At 32.1% G+C, this 17,486-nt stretch overlaps 3 protein-coding genes across 6 annotated transcripts; 2 read left to right on the forward strand and 1 right to left on the reverse strand.

The window, feature by feature from the left end:
- Positions 1 to 725: 725 nt before the first annotated feature.
- On the forward strand, positions 726 to 3,915 carry LOC124917355 (CDPK-related kinase 7-like). Its single transcript, XM_047457809.1, has 11 exons — positions 726 to 1,052; positions 1,149 to 1,774; positions 1,855 to 1,896; positions 1,993 to 2,101; positions 2,182 to 2,260; positions 2,324 to 2,620; positions 2,698 to 2,810; positions 2,894 to 3,001; positions 3,075 to 3,137; positions 3,217 to 3,384; positions 3,475 to 3,915. Exons 2-11 carry the CDS (start codon positions 1,179 to 1,181, stop codon positions 3,610 to 3,612), a joined length of 1,713 nt encoding a protein of 570 aa, XP_047313765.1. The 5' UTR covers positions 726 to 1,052; positions 1,149 to 1,178; the 3' UTR covers positions 3,613 to 3,915.
- A 7,627-nt stretch (positions 3,916 to 11,542) lies between these two features.
- LOC124917352 (arginine/serine-rich coiled-coil protein 2-like) lies at positions 11,543 to 13,737 on the forward strand. Of its 4 annotated transcripts, none has more exons than XM_047457805.1 (6): positions 11,543 to 11,783; positions 11,957 to 12,634; positions 12,727 to 12,858; positions 12,957 to 13,048; positions 13,134 to 13,205; positions 13,314 to 13,737. In XM_047457805.1, exons 1-6 carry the CDS (start codon positions 11,666 to 11,668, stop codon positions 13,725 to 13,727), a joined length of 1,506 nt encoding a protein of 501 aa, XP_047313761.1. In that variant the 5' UTR covers positions 11,543 to 11,665; the 3' UTR covers positions 13,728 to 13,737. The 4 variants fall into 4 exon arrangements, with proteins under 4 accessions (XP_047313761.1, XP_047313760.1, XP_047313762.1 ...); XM_047457804.1 differs by having other exon boundaries at positions 11,544 to 11,783; positions 13,131 to 13,205; XM_047457806.1 differs by having other exon boundaries at positions 11,547 to 11,783; positions 13,131 to 13,205; positions 13,354 to 13,678.
- Positions 13,738 to 14,332: 595 nt separating this feature from the next.
- Positions 14,333 to 17,226, reverse strand: LOC124917351 (microtubule-associated protein 70-2-like). The gene is made up of 11 exons (XM_047457803.1): positions 16,951 to 17,226; positions 16,733 to 16,818; positions 16,580 to 16,645; positions 16,326 to 16,496; positions 16,060 to 16,230; positions 15,821 to 15,976; positions 15,588 to 15,734; positions 15,399 to 15,470; positions 14,922 to 15,314; positions 14,664 to 14,851; positions 14,333 to 14,572 (listed from the first exon to the last, which is right to left on the reverse strand). Exons 1-11 carry the CDS (start codon positions 17,150 to 17,152, stop codon positions 14,563 to 14,565), a joined length of 1,662 nt encoding a protein of 553 aa, XP_047313759.1. The 5' UTR covers positions 17,153 to 17,226; the 3' UTR covers positions 14,333 to 14,562.
- Positions 17,227 to 17,486: the final 260 nt, after the last annotated feature.

Consider the following 17,486-nt stretch of genomic DNA (forward strand, 5'->3'; position numbering starts at 1 on the left):
AATACTATTATTATGACTCTTTCTAAAATTAATTCAAAAAGTTAATAGAGTCTGTCAAAGACTTTTTTTTTGGAAAACGGCTTAGTGTCATTTATGTCGGGGAGTTAATCGTTCTTCTTGAAGATTTACGAGCTTAATAATTTATTGAGTATCATTTTCTCTTATTTTTTATTTTATTTAATTTTTTTATGTTATTATTTGTCGTTCTTGTAAAACGATTTTTATTTTGTTTTTAATATACATAAATCTTTTAAAAAAATATTTGTTTACACTATAAACAAATAAATATAAGATTAGTTTTATTTTAATTAAATCTATTAATGGAAAATGAGAAAGGACAAAGAAACTTACCTTGTTTTGTATTGAAGTGGTCAAAAATCATAAAAGAAAAAAAAAGATTATAGCATGATTTACAGATTTGGTCAATTTTTATTCATTTTTGAAATTACAATTTTTATATCAATTTAAAAAAAAAATTATTTTTACTTTTAATTGATAATCATAAAAAGTTATTATAACAAAATATTATTCTGAAAAATGGTTGAAATTGATTGATGATGAAATATTGGATTATTTAAGATTAATTAAAAAAACAGATGTTTGTTTGATTGTTGATAATGGGTTATATGTGGACAGGCTGGAAGAATCCAAACAGAACCCCCCACCACCATTATTATTATTTGATGATGCTATGAAGAGAAGAACGACATTAACACATTTCTTCTTCTAACAAGGGAAAGAAGAACATTTCGAAGCAAAAAGAAAAAGAAAAGCTTCAAAAGGCAGGCAAGGAAACAGTGATTGGTTTCTTCCTTTTTCTCTTCTCATTTCACTTTCTTGCAGTCTCTGCCAAGCATCTTCCTTTAATGCTCTTTAATCTGATCTCTCTCTCTTCTTCTTCTTCTTCTGAAATCTTCTACACTTAATAGAGCATCGGATTCGTATTCTTGATGATATTCTTCTGCCATTGTTGATCTGACGAGTGCTCAGTTGGGTTTCCTCTACTAAAGCTTCTGTTTTCTGGGTTTGTTTTGTTTTGTTTTGTTGATCAAGTGAGATTTTTCTCCTTTCTCGGGTTTCCTCTTTCTTCCGCTGCTTATATTTGTCTCAATTCTATAATCTGAAATTTACTTTCTTTCTTTTCTCAGTAATCTTTTCCCAACTGGGTTTGTGTTTCCATGGGACTTTGTAATGGGAAGCCAATTGAACCACCTGAAAACCTGTCAGAACACCCAGAAATTCTGGTCGGAACCGACCAAATTGGGAAAACCCCAAATTACTCATTCTACAGCCCGAGTCCTTTGCCAAATGGGTTCAAGAATTCACCAGCCAATTCCAGCGTTTCAACCCCTCTTCGTTTCTTTAAGCGCCCTTTTCCTCCTCCTTCCCCTGCAAAGCATATAAGGGCATTACTAGCCAGGAGGCATGGTTCAGTTAAACCTAACGAAGCCTCGATTCCTGAAGGAAGTGAATGTGATGTCGGATTGGACAAGAACTTTGGATTCTCAAAACAATTCATTAATCATTATGAACTTGGTGAAGAGATTGGGAGAGGCCATTTTGGTTACACTTGCACTGCTAAAGGAAAGAAAGGTAGCTTAAAGGGACATGAAGTTGCAGTCAAAGTCATCCCAAAATCAAAGATGACAACTACAATAGCTATTGAGGATGTTAGAAGAGAAGTGAAAATACTTAGTGCTTTAACTGGCCATAAAAACCTTGTGCAGTTCTATGATTCATATGAGGATGATGACAATGTTTATTTAGCAATGGAGTAAGTTCAATTAATCCTTTGTCTTTTCTTCTTCATGTTTTTTGTCTCACTTCTGTCTGATTTTTGTTTTTTTTTTTAAGGTTATGCAAAGGAGGGGAGTTATTAGACAGAATACTATCACGGTACTGTAGTCTGTATTATCCTTATAATCAAAGATGAGATCGATAGCTTACATAAATTACTGTCTTTTGTTTTGTTTTGTTTTTGTCTTTCAACAGAGGTGGAAAGTACTCTGAAGAAGATGCCAAGTCTGTTTTAATCCAGATTTTGAGTGTAGTTTCCTATTGTCATCTTCAAGGTGTTGTTCATCGTGATCTTAAACCCGAGGTATAATTGAATGACAGTCAATCATCTTGTTGTTTTCCTTCTTCTTCGGCTTATTAACTTTTTTTTTTATTTTGTTTCAGAACTTTCTGTTCACGACCAAAGATGATAATTCCCCGCTTAAAGCCATTGATTTTGGACTCTCTGATTATGTGAAACCAGGTGAAATTAAATTCTTCTATTATTTCCGAAAGAAAGTTAGCTAATGTTTGATTGTTTATACAGACGAAAGACTAAATGATATTGTGGGGAGTGCGTATTATGTTGCACCTGAAGTGCTTCATAGATCATACGGAACAGAAGGAGATATGTGGAGTATTGGAGTGATTGCTTACATTCTTCTATGTGGGAGCCGACCCTTTTGGGCCCGATCAGAATCAGGAATCTTTCGAGCTGTTCTTAAAGCTGATCCAAGTTTTGATGAAGCCCCTTGGCCTACATTGTCTCTTGAAGCGGTTGACTTTGTGAAAAGATTGTTAAACAAGGACTATCGAAAGAGACTAACAGCAGCACAAGCTCTATGTAAGTTTAGTTGGCCAACTTTTTACCAACATTTATTTAAAGATTCACATATTCTATTATTTTCGCGTTCTATTCAGGTCATCCATGGCTAGCAAATCGTCAAGAGGTGAAGATTCCATTGGATATGATTGTGTATAAGCTCGTTAAAGCCTACATTTGTTCATCTTCTCTAAGAAAAACAGCTTTAGGGGTATGTATGAGTTAATATTATGGTGGATATCAATTATCGACTACTTACATATTGATTATTGATTGACATTCATTTGCTAACAGGCACTTGCGAAGACATTAACGATACCTCAGTTGGCTTATTTACGAGAACAGTTCACTCTGTTAGGTCCAAACAAGAGTGGTTTTATTTCCATGCAAAACTTCAGAACGGTTAGCCAACCAGACAAGTCTCTTTTACCGTCATTTTTTCTAAGGTTTATGCTGATTACATTAAACTAACCAGGCTGGGATGAAGTATGCAACCGATGCCATGAAGGATTCACGGGTTTTAGATTATGCAGCATCGGTAATTAAGCATCCCTATTTGGATTGTGCATTATTAGGTTAATCAGTCATGTTTTTTTGAGTGATTTTAAATATTGCAGGTGAGTAATCTTCAGTATAGAAAGATTGATTTGGAGGAGTTTTGTGCGGCTGCTATAAGCGTTTATCAGCTCGAAGGATTGGAAACATGGGAGCAACATGCACAACATGCGTATGAGCTTTTCGAGAAGAATGGGAACAGATCAATTATGATAGAAGAACTTGCTTCTGTATGTATCATAAATGTGCACTATGTATGTATCATCATGAGGTGCAAACGTTGTTTACTTTTGTTTTGTTTTGTTTTGTTTTTTCTGCAGGAGCTTGGGCTTAGCCCTTCGGTTCCAATTCATGTAGTTCTCAAGGACTGGATACGACACTCAGATGGGAAGTTAAGTTTTTTGGGATTTGTTAGACTGCTCCATGGCCTTTCTGCACGGCCCTTCCAGAAGGTTTGAACAACTCAAATCCAACCGTTGTCATTGAAAGTTGAATGACACAAATATCTCCCTATCGGTTTAGGAAACCTAGCGACTCCCCCAAAAAATCCTGCTCCGAGAATAGTGTTGTTTCTCCTTTAGTCTTGTTCAATGTTTGATGTAACTGATAATTGATAATTTATTGTATTTATTATATAAAGATGGAAATGGAATGTTTATATGGAAATTAGGGTTTTTTGTTTTGTTTTGTTTGTCATGAAATTCCTTTGTATACCTAAAACTAGTAGTTATAGTTGGCTTTGAATGATTTCGATTCATCTTTGGGAGACTCGTAGATTTAATATGATAGAATACATATATCATATTTGAAACAACATATTTCTGTACAATATAAAAGTCCAAAAAAACCTTATGTTCATGAAAATTGAACTTTTTGTAAAGATTTTTAAGTCAATTGTTTTTAGCATAATCAGACATGGCTTCATATTAGATTATTATGAAAATTATATTTTTGTAGATCTTTGAAGGGGATTGTCATAGTAAGAAACTTATGTTTAAGAATCTAAACCAGGTTATATATAAATAAGAAACCATGAATGCATTTATGAGAATGGATTAAGATGCTTAAATTAGGTCACCTTCAATACATTTATGAGAATGAATTAAGATACTTAAATTATGGGAAGAAGGCCAATTTTATCATCGAACTAAAACGAAATATTCACGTATATCACCGAACTAATATTTTAACATACTAAATATTTTTGTTAACTAGTGATATAGATGAACATTTAGCTCAACTACAGTAATATGAACGAACAAAAATTAGTTCGATAATATACGTAAATATTTCGTTTTAGTTCGATAATAAAATTGACATTCTTCCCTTAAATTGTGTCGTACTTACGTCAAATTATTATGAAAATTCAGACATTTTGTAGATATTTTGAGGATGATTCTTTAAACCTAATTAGATATTGTCTGACATCACATTATCATGAAAATTGAATATATTGATCTTTTTCAAAGTGATTGTATTTGGCATAACTGGACATTATCTGACATTAGATTATTATGAAAATTGAACATTTTGTAGATCTTTCTTAAGGCTATTGTTTTTAATCTAATCAAACATAGCATGATATTAGATTATCATGAAAATTGAATATTTTGTAGATCTTTAAAAGTGGATGTTTTTAGGGTAAGTAGACCATATATATATATATGTGAGAGTAAGTTTAAATACACTTTATTTTTTTTGTGGGAAAGTTCTTTACAAAAAAAATCAAATGTAATCTCACTTACTAGATTTTAAACAAATGTAAGTCAATGGTCTTGTTTGAAAACGGGTAAATCACCCATTCATTATGCATCCAAACAATAAACCATTTCGAAAGCTTTATTGATGAGATTTAGCTGGGTTGTTTGAATTGACTTGAGCTCCAACTTTAGATCTTTTCTGTATACTTACTTTTGTTCATTTTTTTTCTATATCTATTTTTTTATTCCTTTTTCTAAAATATTCACATCTCTCCAAATCCATTATTAACTTACTAATTAATTACTTAATTTTATAAATATATAATTAAAATTAATAATAATTAGATAAATAATTAAAATAAAATATTTGTGTTGGAAAATATTTTAGGGTGAAAGATTCCACCTAAAATCTCGTTCTTTGGATTGAGCGTTATTCACGGTAAAATTCTTACGGATGATCATATGTGCATGAAAAAATGTTATATTATGATTAGTCGTATGTGTCACGAAGAGATTGAATCGACAACTCACTTATTTTTGTATTGTCGAAGAGTGTCTAATATTTGGAATCTTTTGTGGAGTACTACTAGAACTTATTGAGTGATGTCCGAGTCTTTGGATAGTTGCTGAAATTTTGATTGATATGACTGGTATGACAGACTTACATATTTGGGTTATCATCGAAACTATTTTTTGGTGAACTATCAGCTGGTTTGAGAGAAATCGTCGAACTTTCAATTGATCGTAGTCGTCCGATACGTATCATTAATAATGTTATTATTCATGGTCGGCCCAATGCAAATTTTAATTTTGTGTCCCCTAAAATTATAAATAATTTATTTTTTTTTAACTTTTTTTAGAATTATTAATTTTAAATTTTATAATTAACAAAATATATATCCTAATTAAATAAATAACAACAATATCTCATATATAAAACATTTCATTATAATATATATCAAAAAATATTAATAGAATAAGTTCAAAGTGAAAAAAGATACAAGAGAATAATTAACGACTATAAAAATAGTATTTGAATTTTTTGAGACAAATATTTTATGATATCATCGCTAATCCATTTAATATTTCTTGTAACATTGTACTTCGTAAGTAACTTTTTATCAACTTTAATTTAGAAAAACTTCTCATAGGTAGCCTTACCCTGGACCGGTTCTAACATTAAGTAAATTATTTAACTAGATCTAAACTTTGAAAAAAGAATAAAAAACTTTGTGATAGGGTCGGGTGATATGTTTTTCGTAATTTTAAAGCATGATTTGATAATATTGGTGATATATGGTCTTATGTCTCTATAATAAGAAATATATAATGATAGATATTTTAAAATGATGAAATATTAAAAAGATAAACATAAAAATAAGAAAAAATCAAATAAATAAGTGTGTCAATAACATCGTTACCTCAAAAATAATTTTTACTATCTTTGTAAATTTGAAGATTAATAAAAGAGATAAATTAAAATGATGACAACAATAATATGAATTTAGGGGTTAGAAAATTATTATGTTATAAACTTATAATAGAAATAAAAAAATGAGTACCACAGTAGTAGGGTTTAAGGTTAGAAAATTATGACTACATAATGATATTAGAAAAGTATGGCAATATTAGAATAGATAAGAGTGTGAGATATAATTAATATTTATATATAATATAAAATAATATATAAATAATTAATATATTATAATACCGAAAATAGATAAATATATATATATATATATTATATATATAATATATATAATATATATTTAATATGAAAAAGAAAGAAAAAAAATAATAATATATAATTAATAATACTATATTATAAAATTGGGGCATGAAGGGGAAATTTGACGAAATGTCCTAAAGATTCCCTTAATTACATATGTGGTCACCGTATAATTTTTAATGCGTTGGTGATCACTTTATTTTTTTTTTGACGAAAATACCTTTATCGCGAAACGCGACGGGCCTCTACATTTCGTGAAGGGAAATGTTCTTTATATAAATACTTAACTTTTTTTCATTTCGTTATTTTCATTCTCTCTCTTCTCTCTTTACTCCGCGCTCTCTCTCACGCGACGACGACATAACCCTAAACGAACACATCATACAGATCGACGACTAAAACATGTTCTAATCCATTATTGTTTATCATACGTATCGATTTATGTTTTTATTTTTATTATGTTCATCTTCAAACCCTAAACCATTAAGTTGTTCTTATTGTTCATCTTGTTCATATTTAGTTTTGTTCATATTTTGTTTATCTTGTTAATAATGGTTATTCATCTTGTCAATGATGATATTTGCAGATAATGCTCTGAATCGGTTTCGTTTTAGGGAAGATTCGTGTGATCTTGTGAAGTGACACGGTGGTCACGCGAAATGGCACGATCATCACATGAAGGCCCATTGCGTTACGCGAAGCGGCACAGTCGTCACGCGAAAGGCCATCCCTTATGGCGAAGGGCCATCCCTTGGGCGTTTTGTTTTACCTTCTGACTCAAATTTTGTTGAAAGTTTTAGTTGTTCGTATCTTTTGATGTTCTAAGATTGCCTAGAAAGGCAATTGTTTAAAGTGATTAATAATACACTTGTTTTTGTTGTATTTTTTTCACTGGTTTTAGTGTATGATTATCCAATTGTTGGATTATCTTAAATTTGATTCTTTGTGACAATTATTTTTTGAGCAATTTATAAGGCTTTGTTGTTTCAAACAACCTCAATTACGGTAAGTTATAGATTCTTATTCGAAAACGAGTTTATTTGAAATTAATCACAAATTGATTGAGATTTACACCTATAGATTGAGATGAAAATATAGTAGAGAAAAGATTGATAGAGTTGAAGATACAATGTTTGTTCATAATATTCAACATAACCCTAAACCTATCCAAATTAAAGCCCTTAAATACTAAGTAACCCTAGCAAAAGTCTCAACCATAGTTAGGAATTTAACTGATAAGGCAAGACAGACAAATAAGTCTGAATATGAGCAGATGACAGATTCTTTAATCAAACAAAACAAAGAAAATCATTTTCCATTCAGCTAAAAAACAATAGAAATCGAATTTAAATCGAATTTGGTGTTTTACACAAATCTAAGTACAACTCCGCCATAGCACGTACGCCTGCCGCGTGATGACGATCGTGCCGCTTCGCGTGACGACTGTGCCGTTTCACGTGACCACCGTGCCACTTCGCATAACGCGATGGGCCTTCGCGTAACGTGATGATCCTTCGCGTGACGACCGTGCCGCTTTGCGTGACCATTGTGTCGCTTCACGAGATTACACGAATTCCCTGAAACGGAACCGATTCAGAGTATCATCTACAAATATCATCATCGATAAGATGAACAGCCAATATGAAGAAGATGAACAAGATGATCAATAAGAACAATTTCATGGTTTAGGGTTTGAAGATGAACATAATGGAAATAAGAACATAAATCGATACGTATAATGAACAATAATTGATTAGAACGGGTTTTGGTCATCGATCTGTATGATGTGTTCGTTTAGGGCTCTGTCGTCGTCGCGAGAAAGAGAGCGCGGAGTAGAGAGAGAAGAGAGAGAGAGAAAGAAAATAACGACATGAAAAAAAAATTGAGTATTTATATAAAGAACATTTCCCTTCGTAAAACGTGAAGGCCCATCGTGTTTCACAATGAGAGTATTTTCGTCCAAAAATAATAAAGTGGTCATCAGCGCATTAAAAATTCTGTGGTGACCACGGATGCAATTAAAGGAATCTTTAGGGTTATTTCATCAAATTTCCCCATTAAGGTGGTGCCCTATCACTATGCAACTACATAAGTTGCCTTACGTAGTAGGGCTATGATGTTTTTTGAGATTCGTTTAGAAAAACAGCAAAGTCTGTCGGAAAATTAATCGTTTTTATCGAGAATTTACGAGCTCGATAACTTATTTAGTACCGTTTTTTATTATATTTTTATTTATAATATACATTAACATTTTTTAAAAAATAAAAAATTATATATTTAAATAAATACTTAACATATATTAAAATTGTAAGGCCCTAAAATTCTAATTACATTCACATATTTCATCGTGATTTCGATCATAAATGCGGAAGCGCTAGGGTGCCTTTTTGACATGACCATTGAAAATGGTGATATAAAAGTCGGTTGTACGGTCTCAGTCCCTCCTTCCACACACATCTCTTGCACCATGCTCAACTCTAAATCTTCTTTCACCGGTCATAAAACCTATGGTTGGATACACCTATACTACAAAAGCATAGTGAGTCTAATGACTCAGCAAGCAATTAAGTATTTAAAACATATTGGGATGCTTTGCTTTTAAAAGGAGACATATGCATAAAAATGTTCATCAATTAAATAAAGATAATCAGTTTATAAACATCGATGGCATGTTTAGAAAATATGATTTCATTGGGCATGTACAGTAACATCTTGAGCCGTATTTTGACCCTACACCTTTCAGAGCTAATCCTGAAGCCAAGGAATTCGTTTGAGCCGTATTTGGATAGGCACAATTAGGAGTCCGTCCCTAAAAGCCCTTGGCCTGTTTGGACCGTCTTTTAGTTTGGGCAGCAGTAACTAGAGCTCACGCAAGAAACTCTAGTCCCATAAATAATCAGCCAATATTTTGGATTCAGACTACCAGAGCTCATCCTGGTAGCCATCCTCCCATATCCGTCAATTCCTTTGAAACCATAACCCTTATATAAAATAATCATTCTTTAGAAATCATGGACATGCTTTGAAAACCTTATGCATCGTTTATATAAAATACATGAATAAATAGTATTGTGATGAATAAATAGTATTGTGTGGGTTTAGAAAACATTATAAAAAAAGGTACTTGCCTGATAAATCATTTATCTACAGAATTATCAATCGGACCACTCGATCTTGAGTTCCATCATCCACGGTCCTAGATCTCTGTCAGAACTGAAGATTATCAGTCTAGAAAAGCTGATTTTTAGGACGTTACAAAAATAACTCATGTTTTATTTTTATTTAATTTTATAAACGTAATATATAAAATTAAAATTAAATATACTAAATTAAATAATTATACATAACATAAATCTTTAAAATAAAATGCATAAAGATAAAATAAAATTGTATGAATAAATTGACTTACCAAAATAAAATATGTATTTTATTTTAAATCGTTTATATAATGTAATGTATTTTATTTTATAATATTTATTTAATTTAGAGTATATTTAAATATTTTTAATTAGTTGAAAATTGTATGTTTAATTTTAATTATATATATTATATTTATAAAAATAAGTAAAGATAAAAATAAATAAATATTATATATAAAGTTGTATAAATAAATTGAATTACAAAGATAAAATATGTATTTTATATTAGTTTATAATATTTATTTAAATTATTTAATTTAGAGTAAATTTAAAATTCTTAATCGGCTAATAAGAGATTATAGATTTAATTTTAATTATATATATTATATTTGTAAACTTAAATAATTATAATATATGTACGTTATTTTGATATAATTTATTTTAATATTTATTTAATTATATATAATTTTGTTTTAATATAATATTTAAATTTTATTTTGATTAAATATTATTAATTTTTATCATATATATTTTTATTTATAAAATTAAAGAATTTATAGAAAAAAATATGTAATTATTAAATTAATTAATAAGCTAATAACTGGGTTTAGAGAACTCAAAATATTTTAAGAAAATAAATATAAATATAGATATATTGAGAAAATAATAATGAAATGGTATTCCTCCCGCTTCTATAAGTACAAAATATTAATGATTTATTATTAAGGTCATGTTTGGATTGGATTGGTGTCTTTAAAAAAAAATTATAGTGAGAAAAAAAGAATGATGGTTGATAATTTTGAGAAGATAATGATTATTTTTGGTAAAAAAGACTTAAATAATATTGATATATATAAGTAAAATAATAAATAATAATTTAAAATAAAGAGTATTTTAGTATTTGAAATGAGTGATGTGATTGTAGAGAAGTGATGTGATTAAAAAAGTGATTTTGTTTAGGTTATTTTAAAAATTAAAAAAGAATAAAGTTTAAGATTGTTTGGTTTTGCATTTTAAAAAACTTGATTTATTAAAAAAATTATTGGTTGATAGTAATTTTGATTTTTTTATAAATAAAATTAAATATTATTAATAAATAATGATAAAATATTTTTTTAAAATAAAAAAGGAATATTTTAGTTAATAAGTTTAGTAATGTAATTGATTATATTATTATTTTTTTGATCAAATTATTTTCACTAAAATATTTTAATATTAAATATCTTTAAAAAAATAAAAAATAAAAAATCTTTATTGAGTAATATTAAATTATAATTAATTGGTTGCGTTACAATTGAACAAATAAAATTATATATATTTAAAATTAAAAAATAAATAATAAAATTATATATATTTAAAATTAAAAAATAAATAATAAATTTTAGGATTAGTTCGAATTGAGTTTTAGTTATAACATGATTAAAAAGTGAATTCATTTGAAATCAAATGTAATCTCACTTGCTAGATATTTAAAAAGTGTAAGTCAATGTGTATAGAAGATAAAAGAAAAAAACAATATTTCGAACTGGGCCTGAGGCCCAAAGAAAAGATAATTTCAGATGGTTGAACCGTTAAAGTTTGAACCGGTGACAGATCTAACCGGAAATATGTCGGACTGAAGAGAGCTCAATCCCTAGAGAGACAACCGTATACGGATCAAGGTTTTACGATTTCATCAACTCGCAACCCTAATTCCTTTCTCATCCAAATTTGAATAGGAATCATGGACTCTCTGGCTACTGGTGGTGATACGAAGGCTGGGTTTCGTAAGCCTTCAAATGATGCAACCAACCGAAAGTATAGGCGCCGCTCTCCATCTACCGGCTCCTCTTCCTCAGATGGTATTAGTTACCTTTCTCTCTATTCAATTCGAATAATTCTATATCATTTCGCATTTGGGTTTTGTTTATGCTGGCTCCCCTGTTGAAACTTTACTGGAAAATCTTTGGTTTAGGCATTTTTGTCTGTTTTCCTGTGAAATTATAGACCTTTTGATCGAATATTTTGGATTTAGGGAGCCCGAGACATGATCGTAGCTCTAGCCCAATGATTTCCAAGGAAGATTTGTCAAAAGATTCTGACTCTCGTAGGAGGAAAGCTGATGGGAGAGATATGGACAGGACTCACGTTGGACGAAACAGTGATTCATATAAATCTTCAAGGAGTTCTCGTGGTGATTATCGCAGGCATGATGACCATGATAGACACAAGTCTTATTCTGATCGGACAAGGCAAGAAAATGATCAGTATAGATCTAGAGACCATTTGGGTAATAAGGATAGAAACTACTCTGGACATAGAAGCAGCAGAGATAATAGAGAGAAGGAAACTTTGTCTACTGAACACAACAAGTACAAGGATTCCGCCTCTCATAGAACTGGATCTGATAATCGCGATGCAAGGAAGGACTACTTGAGGAATTCGGGTGATCGGAAAAACAATCATTCGCATCTTCATGAAGAATCAAGGGGACATAGAAGTGAAACAAGCTCACAGAAGAACACTGATGGCCATCAATCAAAAGAAGTTTCCAAAGTTGTCTATGAAGAAATGAATGATGAGAAGAATAACAAAGAGGAAAAGAAGAAGGATAGTGAGAATTTGGGAATGGGTAGGACCAAAGACCAAGGAGAACATTTAGTAAACTCGGAATCTCCTTCCAAAAAAGCTAAGTTCCTCGGTTTTGAGAAAGGTACAACTGCAACAGAAGAACAAACAAGATTGAATTGCATTTTTATTTCCCTTGTTTTTGTTTCTTAAACACTTACCTTACTACCTTTGTAGCTGGTGGAGGGCAGTCCTCGAGTTTGAAGCAAAGCGGGGAGGTTGTTGTTAGTAAGATGACCACACAGCCAGCTCTAACTTCTGATGATATAGACGCAGCAAAGGTTGCTGCAATGAAAGTAGCAGAGTCAGGTATGCTGTAAACAAAGACCCAATTTCACAATCTTAATGCTTTATTAAATTTGGTTCATCATGACTTTTGTTGTTTTATAAATCAAAATATAAAACAGTTAACAGGAACCTTATCGGCACTGGCTTCATGACTGCTGATCAGAAGAAAAAGCTACTATGGGGGAATAAAAAGAATACTGTTTCAGAAGAGGTATGACAATTAGAGATGAAGTGATATTCTCAAACTAAGATTAGTAGTGTGTTTTTTGTTCAATCCTGTGAATATTTTGCAGCAGCCTGGTAATAATAGATGGGATTCATCTCTGTTTAATGACCGTGAGCGAGAAGAGAAATTTAAAAAGCTCATGGTAAACTCCTCCATCCCTCTGAAAGAAATGGGTTTTAATTTTTAGTGAAAAGAATTTATTTAATTTTCACAAGAGTAGTTAATTCTGATGGACTAACACAGTTTTTAGAGTCTGAGGTTGGCTTGGTGCATATGGCCCATTATTGTAGGGTGTAAAGGGAGAGCAGAAGAAGACAGATCAGGGTCATCAAGATCAAGCTGCCGACAAGCAGAGGGAGGAACAACTGCAGCTGGACTTGGAGAAGCAGTACACTGCTGGACTTCGACGCAGAGATGGACGCACAGTTGGCCTTGGCCTCTGAGGATCAAGATCATCTTTGGGGTTTTGTTTTATAAAACTTATGCTAATGTAGTTATTGTCATTGAAATGCTGTTTTTACCTTTTATAGAACTTTTGTGTCATTGGACACATAATGCTTGGAAATGTACTACCCTACTCAACATTATTATAGATAGTGGTTTCATTTTAAAACACACTTTTGTTATAGAGAGTTATTCTCAAAGAAGCCTGTTGACTTGGTAAATTAATCTCTACACTCTACAGGGCAAATCTCTCTTCTAAATGAATCTTTTTACACTTATCGATTGAAAACTCGATCTCTTCTCCCATTAGAAGATTACAAAATTGTTGTAGGAAGATCATCTTCCCTCCATTATCTACCAATGTTGTACTTTGACTAAAAGCATCATCTTCTCTGTTGTCAATTTTTTTTACTTTCTTGTAATCATTTCTCACTATTGCAACTAAGAATGACAATTTCAATCTGTTTATCTAGAGATGATCTGAATCAAAATCAAACTGTTTTGGGTGATTTTTCCTAATTTGTCAGTGGTTGAGTAAAGTCAAATAATTTTATTTCACATTCATGTTTATAAAATATCCACAATAAATATAAAATTTGTATTTTATTTGTTTTCATAACATAAATATATATATTTGCTAGCTAAGACAAATGGTTTTATTCACACTTTTGTATAATAATGATTTAACTGAAAATCGTCAATTATTTTTGGAAACCAATACAAAAATGTGGTTGTTCAGGAACCTTAAACGCGAGAACAATTTTATCGCCAATGGCAGCCAAAATTCCAGTTAAGGCCTAAACACTTCCACCCTTTTTACAGCACTCAAGTAAGATCACATCAAAATATAAATAGAATGCCTTGTCACATTATCAATACAAAAAATATACAACAAACATCAAACCAAGAACACCACCCATCAGATAACCATAAATAGCTTTAAAAAGTTGAAGAAGAAGAAGAGAGGGGTAAAGGATATATATAAATCCCTACATACTTTATATATGCTTTCACATATGAGCTTTCACTGTATATTCTTCTCTTTGCTGCATATTTCATATGTTCCTGAAGAAAACAAACAAACTAACTATATATCAGCAGCCAATTCATATTAAGAAAGAGAATATATTGGTGATTCCTTTAACATCTTCTTCACCTTCTTACAAAAGGCGACTGAGTGCCAAATTGTTGGCCCCGAATTGCCCCAGTTCGCCGTGTCCTTGGATCTTGCTCCTCTTTACGCATTGCAGTTATCTCCTTTTCCATTGCAGCCAAATCCCTCCTAGTCTTTCTCCCCTCCACTTCCATAGCTTTATTTAGTGTCTCAACCTTCTTAGCCAGCATCTGCACATAACTAAAATTTTAGATGCATAATTTGGAACAAAAAGTTATATATATATAGATAGAGCAAGACCTCGATAGCATCATCTTTGTCCTTAAGGCTCTGATCTTTCTCATGACAAGCTTTCCGCAACATCACAACCTCTTTCTGCAACATATCGTATAAAATTCCAGAAACGCTATCTACTTCTTCAGCTTCCGTTCTTCCCATCCCATTATTTTCACTGCTCTCGCACTCATCTTTCCCCTTCATTGCTTTAGCAGCTGCGTAGGCAGAATTTGATCTTTTCAATAAGTAACTGTTGGTTATCGGTCTGGACAAGGTTTCAACTCCACCAATGGACTGGCGACGAGCTCGGCCATTGCTTACGCTTCTTCGTTCAATGGTGGGGGGGCCACGGGAAACACCATTAAATGGTGTTTTAAGCTTTTCTTCCAAAACTTTAAAGCGGAGCAAGTATTTTTCCTGGGAATTCGTCAAATTGAAGCATGATTAAGACAAATGGCATTTTGTTTGCAATTAAAGATAGGACTATATGCTAATACTTACTTTTAATTGCGCTTCAGCCTTTGCTGTGCGATCAGCTACTGCTAGTTTATCACGAAGTTGTTGCATTTCTCCCTACAGATTACAGCATGCCTACTTTTTAGCCCCAACAGCCCCACAAGACCTAATTTTACACTGAAAATAAGAATCAAATTACAAACTTATTAATCTTACTATGGTTACAAGACAAACCTGAAAGAATCTTCTTTCTTCCAGCCATTGCCTCACAGGCATCACTTTATCGTTCCCATCTTTCCATTCGTTTGCAACTACAGTTGCAACCCGATTCGCGTTTACTTTTGCCCGAGCAAGCTCTCTGTCCATTATTCTTTTCTCCTCCTAAACAAACAACGAGAAAGCACAAGAATTTCAAAGCACTAATAATCAAAAAAATAAAAAATAAAAGTATAAAATAATATATCTACATTCATTTCTTGAAATTTTCTCTGGTAGTCGCGCACAGCATTAGCAGCAGCCCCACCAGCTAAAACTGCCTCCTCGAGCTCACGAACAGTTTGAGTAAGCTTTTCAACTTCCGCGACTTTCTGGCGATGCATTTTGTCTAATATTCTGTTTTCCTCCTGAGTATATATATTATAAAAACATGTCTAGATAATGCTAAGATTCATACAAAGGAGAAACTAATGTAAGAGAAACAAAAAACCTGGCATATTTCGATTTGTTTCATGAGGTCTTGGTTTTTATTCTGCAGATCATCAACCAAAGCTGCTTTTGTCAATGCCATCTGAACAGTTCTCTCAGCTTCAAGTAGAGCAGCCTCCTTAGATTTGGTGAGACGATCCAATGCTCTGTTGTCATCCTGCAACTTCGCTACCTATGAAACCCCCACAAAAATGCTGTTACACATCAGAAACATGAACAAATTTAATTAGAAAAAAAGGGATAAAGACAATGAAGGCGATTACTTACCTCCAAGCGTGTCAGCTTCAGCTCTGCCTCAAGTGGAGTGATAATGGCTTCAATTGGGGGCATTTCATCATCTTTCTGAGCAGCATGAACTCTTCTTAGTGTTGCCTCTGCTGCAAATTGAGCAGCTAGAGCAGCCTTCTTCTCGTCGTTTATCTTCTTAATCTCTAGATTCTAAACATATTTAATAGACATCACTTTCAGATGAAATAAAGCAGAGATGTATAGGCCATTTATTGTATATAGAAATACCATACTTTGCTTTCTAAGAGGAGTCCAGTTGCCTTCAGTTTCTCATCCACTTTCTTTAGCTCATCTGTTAACTACATGTTCATTAAAGATAGTTAATAATCAACATACTTCTTGATCTCTGGATTCTCTTCAACTTGATAACTTAAACAACAACATACTTCTTCAACTGCTTTCTCTTTCAATCGTTCATAGTACTTGAGTGACTTGATTTCAGCATGAGCATCTCCCAATTCCCTATCCTTATCTGCAAATATGGAAATCTAGTCATTTAGGGTAAATTTCATTATCAGGGTAATGAAAATCAAATAAATATATAAAAAGGCGTCTGATTTCTATAGAAATGACAGAGATTGGAAATGGGGAGGACAATTAAGACCTCGAACTTCATTCTCGAGACGATTGAGCTCGACTCTGACTGGATCGGAGCCGTGCAAGAGGTTGATTATGTCATCGACGTCGGAGCTGGCTCGGGAGAAGGTCGCCGGCTTTTTCCTCTGCTTCATCGCCGACGAGTTTGGAAACGCCGGCTTGAGTGGGTCGGCGTCGCCGTTGTGGGTGCTGAAATGATTGTTTGCCATGACAGATGCGCCTGCTGCAGTGCCAATGCGACCCTATGAGTAGGAGCCTTTGAAGTCGAGAGAGAGAAGGATAGATGATAAAGGTGAGACATTTATAGGATGAATTAGCAAAGGGTTTAGGCAAGTTTAATGGCAAAGAAATCACCATTAATGAATCTTAACTCTCTTATCCAAAGAGTAAAATTCACTCTTTTTATTTACCTATTTTAATGTTGTCCACATGTTTGTTTATCTTTTATTAACAATATCTCTTTTATTTTTTATTAAATTAATCTCCTCTACTAATTAATAATATTAAAATTCAATTATTTAAATATGTATAAAAAAAAAGAGT

This window comes from Impatiens glandulifera, unplaced genomic scaffold (genome assembly GCF_907164915.1).
Source record: "Impatiens glandulifera unplaced genomic scaffold, dImpGla2.1, whole genome shotgun sequence".
NCBI lineage: Eukaryota > Viridiplantae > Streptophyta > Magnoliopsida > Ericales > Balsaminaceae > Impatiens > Impatiens glandulifera.